Here is a 12,008-nt window from a genome sequence, read left to right as displayed (position 1 = left end):
TCCCCAAAAAATTGCGAATATGTGAAATCGCGATTGCCGAAACTGCGAATGGGGAGGGGGAAATGTATAGCAACTTACCCCAGGTATTAAAGGCTTGGGTGAAGAGTGGGGCTTTTACCTGCTTCCTGAACTAGAGGTAGTCTGGAGTTAGATGTAGCCCTTCTGGGACTAAATTCCAAAGAATGGGGGCTACTCTTGGCGGGTATCACATCGTACAAATTTCTTTTGATGAGGGCACAGATAGCAATGCTCCTTGAGAGAACCTCAGAGGTCTCAAAGGTGTGTGAAGGGTTAGCTTATTCTTTAAGTATTCTGGCCCATTTCGTTTGAGGACCTTCAAAATCAAAGAGTTTTAAAATTTAGCCCTGTAAAGGTACTGGTAGCCAGTGCAGTTTTTTGCAGGAAGGGTATAATGTAGTTCTGCCGCTTGCAGCTTTCTATCAGTCACTGGGCATGTGTTAGCACCTGACTTAAAGGGCCCTTTGATTTTAGGCCTTCCGAGGACAGAGGAATATCTACTGTACCTGAATGTAACATTCCTGGAGCTACTACTGGAAAAAAAAAGTGAACTAAATCCAATTAAAACAAATTGCCAAAGGAATTAAGGTTGGGAAGTAAGGCCTGACAATTAAAGAGATTTAGGTATATTCAGGTCAATCAGACAGATAATTTATATGCAAAACCTATGGTTTATACCTGTGATTCCCAACCCTGTCCTGGAGGACCACCAGGCCAGTCGGGTTTTCAGAATAGCCCTAATGAATATGCATGAAGCAGATTTGCATACCTGGCACCTCCATTATATGCAGATCTCGCTCATGCATATTCATTAGGGCTATCCTGAAAACTCAACTGGCCTGGTGGTTCTCCAGGACAGGGTTGGGAACCACTGGTTTATACAATTAGGTATTGCCCGGGAGCCAGAGAAAGGGTAGGCAAGAGATTGGCAGAACAGTTATGTGGAGAGCAATGATATTCAATAAGTTCACATAACCTAAATGCATAAGTTATGCCAGCAAGCTTTATTTCTGCGCTGCTTAATTTACAAATGAAATGTTGCCAGCAGCAAGTACATTAAAGGAAGAGCCATTGATTTTTCATACAAATACAACAGAAATATTGTATGAAAATACCCCCAGAACATGATTGATTTGTATTTACATTGGAAAGATGGTATCCCCCAGCAACCCCAAACACAGCTTCAACATGTGATTTTAGCAGATTCAGGTGTTGAAGTCTGAGAGCCAGAAAAGCCGGAGTTCAAACCCCACTTCTCCCAACTCTGCTTACTGTCAAGTGGGTCATTTCATCCTAACAAACTAGAGCAGGGCAATACCTCTTGTATCTGATTTAACTCGTTTTGGGGCTCGGTGAAGCATGGTTTCAATCCGAGTACCGATGCTAATTAGGGCCTCATAATTTTCACATGGCAGTATTCTTTACCCTGTGCATGCAACTTTGCATGCTAATCAAAAAACTGGGCAAATGGCTAAGGGGCCCTTTTACTAAAGCTTAGGGCTCCTTTTCCAAAAGTGCGCTAGCGTTTTTAGTGCATGCACCGGATTAGTGCGCGCTACCGAAAAAACTACCACCTGCTCAAGAGGAGGTGGAAGCGGCTAGCATGTTACCCGCATGTTAAGGCCCTAACGCACCATTGTAAAAGGAGTACTTAGTGTGTGTTAAATGCTAAGAAAGGGAAAGATATTTGTTCGAGCTCCCCAAAGAGGATCGACTGAGGCAGCGTGGAATTGTGAAAGGCTGGCCATTGTTGGCGTGCCGATCCTCTGCACAACATACCGTATTTTCACACAAATAACGCGCACCCGTATAAAACGCGCACACGGGTATAGCGCGCAGAAATCACGATGATATGTACAAAAACTTTGGTATACCGCGCTCACGGGTATACCACGCATGCTGCCCGATGCTCCTTTCGCCCGCCCTGACTTTCCGTGCGCTGTCCCGACTCTCCGTTCACCCCCCCTGACTTCCGTGCACTGTCCCCCCTTGAAGGTCTGTCCCCATCCTGAAAGCCTGATGCCCCCCCCCGACGTCCGATACATCCCTCCCCCCCGAAGGACCGCCGACTCCCCAACAATATCGGGCCAGGAGGGAGCCCAAATCCTCCTGGCCACGGCGACCCCCTAACCCCACCCCGCACTACATTACGGGCAGGAGGGATCCCAGGCCCTCCTGCCCTCGACGCAAACCCCCCTCCCCCCAACGACCGCCCCCCCCAAGAACCTCCGACCGCCCCCCAGCCGACCCGCGACCCCCCTGGTGACCCCCACGACCCCCCCACCCCCCTTCCCCGTACCTTTGGTAGTTGGGCCAGAAGGGAGCCCAAACCCTCCTGGCCACGGCGACCCCCTAACCCCACCCCGCACTACATTACGGGCAGGAGGGATCCCAGGCCCTCCTGCCCTCGACGCAAACCCCCCTCCCCCCCAACGACCGTCCCCCCCAAGAACCTCCGACCGCCCCCCCAGCCGACCCGCGACCCCCCTGGCGACCCCCACGACCCCCCCACCCCCATTCCCCGTACCTTTGGTAGTTGGCCGGACAGACGGGAGCCAAACCCGCCTGTCCGGCAGGCAGCCAACGAAGGAATGAGGCCGGATTGGCCCATCCATCCTAAAGCTCCGCCTACTGGTGGGGCCTAAGGCGCGTGGGCCAATCAGAATAGGCCCTGGAGCCTTAGGTCCCACCTGGGGGCGCGGCCTGAGGCACATGGTCGGGTTGGGCCCATGTGCCTCAGGCCGCGCCCCCAGGTGGGGACCTAAGGCTCCAGGGCCTATTCTGATTGGCCCACGCGCCTTAGGCCCCACCAGTAGGCGGAGCTTTAGGATGGATGGGCCAATCCGGCCTCATTCCTTCGTTGGCTGCCTGCCGGACAGGCGGGTTTGGCTCCCGTCTGTCCGGCCAACTACCAAAGGTACGGGGAAGGGGGGTGGGGGGGTCGTGGGGGTCGCCAGGGGGGTCGCAGGTCGGCTGGGGGGGCGGTCGGAGGTTCTTGGGGGGGGCGGTCGTTGGGGGGGAGGGGGGTTTGCGTCGAGGGCAGGAGGGCCTGGGATCCCTCCTGCCCATAATGTAGTGCGGGGTGGGGTTAGGGGGTCGCCGTGGCCAGGAGGGTTTGGGCTCCCTTCTGGCCCGATATTGTCGGGAAGTCGGCGGTCCTTCGGGGTGGGGGTGCGAGTGGTCCTGCCGGGGGGGGGGATGTATCGGACGTCGGGGAGTCGGCCGGGCAAGAGGGCTTGGGCTCCCTCTTGCTCCGATCGTGGATGCGGGTGCGGGTGGGAGCGCGTGCGAGCGGTCGTTCGGGGTGGGGGTGCGAGCGGTCTGGCCAGGAGGGTTTGGGCTCCCTTCTGGCCCGATATTGTCGGGAAGTCGGCGGTCCTTCGGGGTGGGGGTGCGAGTGGTCCTGCCGGGGGGGGGGGATGTATCGGACGTCGGGGAGTCGGCCGGGCAAGAGGGCTTGGGCTCCCTCTTGCTCCGATCGTGGATGCGGGTGCGGGTGGGAGCGCGTGCGAGCGGTCGTTCGGGGTGGGGGTGCGAGCGGTCCTGCTGGGGGGGTGAATCGGGCGTCGGGCAGGGTGGGAACTATGTTTTAAAACTTTTGTATACCGCGCTCACGCATATAACGCGCGAGGGGTATGCGCGGTAGGTAAAAACGCGTATAACGCGCGCGTTATATGCGTGAAAATACGGTAAGTAGTTTTGCGCTATTATCTGGTTTTTATTCTTTGCATGGCACAGAGTCACTTTGAATTTGGCAAAAAGGAGGTTTTTTTTATGCCCATGAGGTTTTGTTGGGGCAGGCCTTGAGCCGCTGCGGTGGAAGGCTTGTGCTACATTATCTGAGACATTTTCCTCCTTTTTTGCATTTAAATGGATTCATGCAGACCAAGTTGGGTTGCTTTGTGATTGTTGGGTTCTAGTGGTCTCCATTTAGAGTACCATATTTGCTGAAAGTGTTATGTTTTGATCATCGTTTGTTTTCACTGGGTTTATTGGGTTAAATGCTAAGAAGCCCATTTAATATATCTATGTCTTCTTTGCATTTAGCATTCACTAAGCCCTGAAAGGGAAATTCTATAAGAAGCACCTAAAGATAGAGATAGGCGCCTAACTTATTCTCCCCTTTACAAAACCGCACAACAGGTTTTTAGCGCCGGTTGCTACACTGAATACTCTGTGCTTGTCCGACGGTGCTAGAGTTCCTATGAGCGTCAGAGGAGTACAGAGCATTCAGCACGCTGGCCGCTGCTAAAAACCTCTTACTTGGTTTTTTAAAAGGGTGGGTTCATTATTACTTATAATGACTGGTGTTGCCATTCAACAAATTACATATAATTGGAAGGATTGGAAAAGATTAAGTTATAATTTTTGGTGGAACTCTTTATGACATATCTATAAAATGGAAAGATTTATTGCAACGCAGCGGGGATATTTCAGGAAATTTCAGGATGTGTGGAAACCATTTACAAAATATTGTACGGATTAGTTGGCATTGTTTCCCTTAATTTATTAGTTTAATTGTGAAGGAGGGGGGATATTTTAATATTACATATTATATAAGATAATGGAATATATGGTAGGGAGGGATGGGGAGGGGGAAGGGGGGAAGGATAAGAGTTTATGTAAGATACCAATGATAGTTTTTAAGTGATGTATTTATTGTTAATGTGATTGAACATATATAACACTCATTGTAATTTTGAAAATGAATAAAGATTTATATATTAAAAAAAAGGGTGGGTTAATTAGTAAACTGGCTTGATTGGGTGATAGGTACCTATTTTCTTAGTGCGATTCTACAAAAGATAAGTGCCTATTGCAGGAGTGTCTAACCTTTTGACTTCCCTGGGCCGCATTGGCCGAAAAAAATGTTTCTGGGGGTCGCACAAATGCGCAAACGCTGCAGCAAGACAGAGGAGGGACCCGGCAAGATGGTAAACACCTGGGGGCAGCAGAAGAAAACACTGCATCGCCCTCGACCGGGGCCACACAAAATAACTTCATGGGGCTGCAGGTTGGACACCCCTGGCCTATTGCATGGCACCTAGTGGTGCCTTACTCCACAGTAGGCATGTTTAGGGGCAGAGAAGGACTTAGGGACCGCTAAGTGCGATTCTCTAAAGGAATCAGGTAGCTATAATGTAGGTTTAACGCGCGTGATAGCATGCGCTAATCTGCCGGCGTGCTAGACGCTAATGCCAGCATTGAGCTGGCGTTAGTTCTAGCTGCATAGCGTGGGTTTAGCATGCGCTAAACAGCTGCGTGCACTGAAACCACTAACACGGCTTCGTAAAAGGAGCCCTTAGTTTCTCTTGGGAAAGGAATTCCTCAAAGGCTGAAAGCTGTTTAAAGAATTTAAATAAATGGAGTCTAATGTTCTGGCTTCCCTTCATGGAGGAGCAGAAGCCTAAGACCTTGAACTGCCAGAATATTTAAAGAACAAACTAGCCCTTTATATTCTGTCAAGACCTCTGAGGTCCTCCCAAGGAGCATTACCTATCTGTACCCTCGTCAAAAGAAATTGTACAATGTGATATCCGCCAGTAAGCCTTCTCAGGAGAATCCTCCATGCTCTGGAATTTATTCCCAGAAGGGCTACAACTAACTCCAGACTACTTTTACTTTAAGAAGCAGGTGAAAAGCCTGACTCTTTGCCCAAGCTTTTAATACATAGGGAGATTGACTATATACCAATTTTACACCAGGACTTGCTTATCACAAACACTAACTAAATCAGTTCCTTATACCTTGTTTAACTGTAAAAACAACTTGCCTTGAGTTTAGCCTTCCATCTGTTTATCCCAACGCACTCTGTACCATCCATCTTGTCCCCATCTAATATCTGTATTTGACCCCTTGGCTATAGGATAATTTGTATTATAGAAAAGCATTAGGGCCATATCTACAGTATATTATTTGAATGATCTGATTTGTGTTTATTAGATGCTGTATAAGTACAAGTTATATCTCTCTCATTTGAATTTTAGTGCTGTTCATAGGTATATTTTTTTAAATTATCACGTTTCAATTTACTGATTTTAACTTTATCTCATTCATTGTATTTATATATATATATATTTAATCTTTTTACTATTGTTAGTCTGTTAACAAAATTATAAGTTTCATGCTGAATTATACCTGCTGTACACCACCTTGGGTGAATCTCTTCATAAAAGTGATTAATAAATCTGAATAAATAAATAAATAAAATAAATGAATACAATTGGGCTATGCCAAGAAGAACAGGCAAAAATTGTACTCTTTCAAAACATTTTTAGTTGGAGCTTCTATTATATATATCTGTAAAATAAATTTTGATCAACTTTACAAATTGACAATTTTTGTGTAAGCTCACCTTATTATCAAGCATTAATATCTCAAATAATCACTGTGGTAAATTTTGTCAAGCTGTATTAGGACCTTTAAGTCATGTTAAGGGAAAAATAACAGGACTTGAAGCCCTAATACAACTTATCTTCCCCCTCTCTGTACCACTATTTAGACATAAAGAAAACCCTGGTTGATATTGTTCTTTTCATGTGTGGTTTTTAATAAATTTGCTGTTCCCCCCTACTTAATTCATTCAATCCTTGATTATGTTTAACCGCGTAGAACATTTTGGTAACGCGGTCTATATGCATGTTGCCAAATACATATTTTCCCCCTCTGGGATTTTGCATTTTGTAAAATACAAAGCAAATTTTGAATGTCCTGACCAGGATATCCCTCCTTCAACCTACAAGCCCTAGAGAAATTTACTCTCTCCCCTCCTATTTATGAAGCCATGTTAGACTTTTTTTTATCGCCTGCCGCTGTGATAAAAGCTCCAGTGCACATAGCATGGGTCAGATACTTGGGATTAGAGAATGACACGGTGACAAAATTCATCACCGTTCCCGTCCCCGCGGATAACTGCGGGAAACCATCTTCATGTCATTCTTTAAGGAGAGAGGGAAGAATCAGAGTATAATTGGGCACAACCACTGACCCGCAAGCTTTGCTTTAAAGAAAGCTGGTGTAGAAGGACAGAGGGATGAAATAGACACTAGAAAATGACATGGGATTATTTCCCGAACGGTGATGAATTTTGTCACTGTGTCATTCTCTACTTGGGATCTCTTGAGGAGAAGAAGAGATAGTGGATGCTCCAGATGGGCAGACTGGATAGACCATTTGGCCTTTATCTGTCGTCATGTTCTATGCAAACATTAAACCACCAGGCATGGCTCAGGCATGCCCTGGAGTTTACATTATGATTTTCACACACAAAATGTATCCATATGGCATGATACTATAAAGTGCTGTCATTGAGCTTTCTATCACTTGTTTGGATAATTTTTATGGTTGACATTGGTGTTTATAAAGTCAGCTGGCCATTGTAATCCATCATAACTGGGTTCTTTTTCCTGAATACTATATATAGGGATTCAAAGCCTCAGGCACAGTAAAGAGATTCTAATTTCCACAACCTTACTCCTGGGAGGCTTACAGTTTATTTAAAACTTGCTATATCGCCTCCAAAGCCAAGCATATCCAAGCAGTTTACAACTGGTACGAAGATTGCATATTTAATGAAAAGAGACATTTTAAGAGAATAGAACATGGGAAAAGCAAAGATAAGGAGCGGTGGTTTTTTTTTTGGGGGGGGGGGTAGGGGTAGGGTAGGGGACATAAACAAGCCTTAGATCTACAGAACAGATTATTTGGCAAATAACTTTTTATGACAAATAATGCATAGCACTGGGTATGTGATTAATTTACATCAACTAAATAACTTCATTTCACCAAGAGTGACAAATACCCCTCCCTCACCAAAATGACTTCCTGAAACAAAATGTGATGTTTTGTTAGTTTGTAAATTTAGATACAGAATTTGAAAGCAAGCAAGAGGCTCCTTGGCTCCCCACGCCGAGCACAGTCCTGGCTCCCAAGCTGCTCAGAAAGAGACTGCAAGGCAAAACTGCAGTTGGATTAATTGGCTGGTGATTGAAAGAAAAAATGAAAGTTATATGATTTTTCCTTTGCTACTCTAGCTCGCCAATTATAGAATTGTAATCATTTATTTCTTTCCAAGTGTATGAAGCATACAAATTGAAAAACCAATGTAATGAGAAAAAAAAATATCAGCATGCACTACTTAAGAATCAATTAGCTAGGAACAAAAAGGGGAAAATGCAAAATCATAGAAACAATGTTTTGGAAATGTGCACAGACCCACTCTACTGTTTGCTACAGCAATGCTTGTTAATGCAGAATTAGTTCAAATTATACATGCACATACAAATTTGTGTTGAGTTTACTAATCAACTGAGCAATATATTTGCTTTACAAATAAGAATCTCTAAATATTATTGCCAACTATGTACTGTTAGCATTAACTTCTCTCATAACTGTCGCCTACTGAACTTAAGTCGCTTGTTGACAATATGGCATACGGCAAAGTCCAGGAAGAATATGGACAATGTCAGTTGCGATATGCTTGTGCGTAAATCAAGAAATTTAATACCAAATTGTCAATGGCACATTTAATATCTCAGCTTATGCATCAGAGAGTGTCAATTCTTGATCTATCTTGTGCTGATAAATGGAATGCTCTAGCAATTCTCTTCAATAATGATTTTAAAGATTGGATCGTGTGATAATGGGGCACTTTCTTCAGCTAAAAGCAGGAAAAAAGGGACACTGATGATCAAAACTTAACTGTACTGCTGGATATGTAATAAATGGATTGGAGTGTTCCGTTTGAACAAACATTCAAAAGAGGTGGAAAGAATGGCTACTGGCTCTGTGACAGGAGAAAATCTTCATAAAACCTGCAAGAAAGGGGAGGAAAAAAAAAAGCAAAAACAAAGCGACACAAATGCTTCCTACAAAGGAACAGAGCAGATCACAGCTGGAAGGAAGGCAAACCTTTTAATCAGGTCCTTGAAATACAAGCTGCAGGAAGCTAGAACATTTTGGTGGACTTCAAACTCTTTGCCTTCAACAATAATTTTCAGGTCTGTAAACTCTTTCGCTGTGCGCTGCTGGTTCAGCTCCTTCAACATTTCTGCAGAACAGAGAAGACAGACATTGCCAGGGTTCCAATTAAGAGTTTTCATCAAGTAGAGAATTAGGAAAACAGTTGATAATGTTGGCAAGAGTGGATCAAACACTGACAGTAGGAGAGGTGTCGACGGACAAAATGCACAAAAAAAATAAAATAAGCAGGAGCCGGTAGGTCTTAACGACTAAAAAAAAGAATAAAAAGGAAAGCAAAACAATCCTAAATTTGGAAGGGTTAAAAAAAGATATTTCAGCATTGACAAATCAGAAACACAGAACGCATTATCACGGAAAAAGTTAAAAAAATAATTTGTTAAAATGGAAAATGTAGCTATGTAGTTTTCTCCAAATGCACATGACTTTTGCATGTATTTGACTAACAGTAAGTAAAATATGACAGTATAATGCTATGTGAACTAGATATGGTTCAAAGGAATCAAATCACAAGGCCTGCGGGAACAATATATCCTAAATGCATACTTATTAAGGGTGGGAGAATTGTCAGTGACAAAATGTGAAGCATAATGGCAGCAAACAATATTATTTAACTTGTCATTACTTCCAATAACAAGTGGTAGCACACATTAACTATTATTTTCATCGCCTAAAAGGATGACAATGAAATTACTATGAACAGAAATTACACAGCAAGTTCTTCTGCGCTATGTCCTCTGTACCACTCTGAAGACATCTTGCTTTGTTCAGAAGTTCAGCTAGCTTTATCATTTTATTTTTTTAACACTGTAATGTCCTCTATGACATCATAAAGGAGAATGCCAGATAAACACCTTGGGCATTATTTGCAACCAGCAGAAGGACCTACCTGATGCACCATTCCCCGTCACTCGCCAAATCTGCATTCAGAGCAGAGGAGAGCTGCAGGATACATTTTCGCTTCGCACTTCTAAACCGGCCCTTTATAAGTGATTCTGCTACCAAGAACAACTGGCGAGACAATTTCCATGCTCAACAGTGAAGGATATTTTGCACTAGATATTTAAATCAGTATCAATGTTCATGACAGGCGAAACACATTTGTTAGTAGAATAAATAAAACCTCTGTTTTAATGTCTTCGTTCAAAAAACTGTCAGCTGTTTGAGTTCTTGATACTTTGTGGAATTAAAAATATACAAATATATTGTGGTACATCATGAATTAAGAAAATCAAATTTAGGTTTTGCACTTGCTTGTTTTGCAATAGGTCAGGATCAAGTTATTAATTTGTCCTCCTCTACTCAGCATCATATTCTTCTCTGAAGTAAAGACAGCCTTATATATTTGTCTATTGTTTCACTACAGAAGGCTTCTGGGCAAAGTCTCTAAGAAAAATTGACAGCATGTGGTGTTAGAAAGTAAAATTAAATTTACACGAGTCTCAGAAGGAAATGAGACATAAAAAAAAGTAGAAAAGGAAACTAAATATCAGAATTAGATGTTATAACCAGGTAAAGAAACATCAACATACACATTTGTAACTAGCCTAAGAGGCTAATTATGCCAGGCTGAAAAAGGTCAACCTCCTCCTAAGAATGAGCAGAGCATTACATGAAGCCCTGAAAAGAAGAACAGACTTTTTCATACTCATAACAGAGGAAATAGAATTGACAAGAGTGCATGCATGTGCAGGTGTTTAGATCTGATTTTAAACAATTAGGGGCTCATAATAGAAATTTAAAAAATGTCAAAAAGTGGCCTAAATCGGTACTTGGAGGATCAAAAAGCCAGATCGTCCAAGTACAGATAATCAAAGCTGGTTTTAGACGTATCTAAAACCAGTTTAGGCTTTTCGCCTGCCTCTAAATGCCTAGAGCGAAAAGAGGTGTTTTTAGAGGAGGGGTGAGGGCGGGAAGTAGGCCGCCCTAGACTTAGTCGTACAGCAAGTATAACCAAAACCTTTAACAGGTTGCCTAGTCAGAACGTATACGTTTTGACTTAGACCAAGTCAAAAAGGTATAAGTACCGAAAAGGGGCCGCTGAGCTGATCGCGGCTGCTGCGATCAGCTCAGCGGCTCTAGCAACCTGCCCACCCCTCCTCCGCAACGATCGTCTCATGTGCCTAAGGCCTCGCCCATAGGAGGTGCCTAAGGCTCTTCCTGTGGGTGGGGCCTTAGGCACCTGGCCCAATCAGGCCTTAAGGCCTGCCATTCGGAGGGGGAATTGGGGAGGTGCGATCGGAGGTTGGGGGCCGATCGGTAGTTCAGGGAACGTTCACGGGGGGAGTGCGCCATTGGCAAGAGGGCTTGGGATTCCCCCTGATTGTAATTTAGGGGTGGGGTTGCGCCTCGGCAGGAGGGGTTGGGTTCCTTTATCTCTCTCTCTTTCTTCCCTCCATTGTATGGCAACCACCCCCACCCCTTCAGTATGGTATCTTGCCATCTCTTTTTCTCTCCTTCACTCTGGCCCCTCACTAACACTTTCTATCTTCTCCTTCTCACTTTCTGGTAAGTCCTACCTCTGGCCCTCTCCCTTCCCAACTTGACAGTGGCAGCAATAAAGACAGGCTGCTGGTGTTGGGAGCTTCCCTCGTCAAGCTCCACCTACTTTGGGACCTTCGCTTGGCAAGTTCCACCTACTTTGTTTCACGTCCTGTTTCCATGTCAGTGGGACTAGCAAAGGGAAGGCCTTGACACCAACAGCCTGTCTTTATGACTGCTAAGTCACCAAGGGGATTGCAGAGAAGGAGGGAGGAGGTAGTGGGGAGAAGGAAGAGGGCCAGTGGAAAGACACGCCAGGGAGCAGGGAAAGAGAGATGGAGAAAGACCTAATTTTATCAGTGGGCCTGGGGCAGCTGCCTCTTTTGGCAATTGGTAAAATTGGCCCTGGCTGTGAGTATGAACAATGATGTCCTGCAATGGCTGTATTTTGATTTGATGCTGCTGCTGGTTTGGAAAATCAGCAGCAATGGTGCAGGACATAGATGGAGCAGGTCCCTGTGCGCAAGCTC

At 44.6% G+C, this 12,008-nt stretch overlaps 1 protein-coding gene across 13 annotated transcripts in view; it reads right to left on the bottom strand.

The window, feature by feature from the left end:
• KLHL29 (kelch like family member 29) overlaps nucleotides 1-12,008 on the bottom strand; it is a 775,329-nt gene that overhangs the window by 185,647 nt on the left and 577,674 nt on the right. For all 13 annotated transcript variants that reach the window (XM_033937815.1, XM_033937829.1, XM_033937828.1 and 10 more), the window contains one exon: nucleotides 8,929-9,067. In XM_033937815.1, coding sequence (XP_033793706.1) covers nucleotides 8,929-9,067 — 139 coding nt within the window. The remainder of the gene's footprint in view (nucleotides 1-8,928; nucleotides 9,068-12,008) is intronic.

Source organism: Geotrypetes seraphini, chromosome 3, assembly GCF_902459505.1.
Source record: "Geotrypetes seraphini chromosome 3, aGeoSer1.1, whole genome shotgun sequence".
Taxonomy (NCBI): domain Eukaryota; kingdom Metazoa; phylum Chordata; class Amphibia; order Gymnophiona; family Dermophiidae; genus Geotrypetes; species Geotrypetes seraphini.
This window is presented reverse-complemented; position numbering and strand designations above follow the sequence as displayed.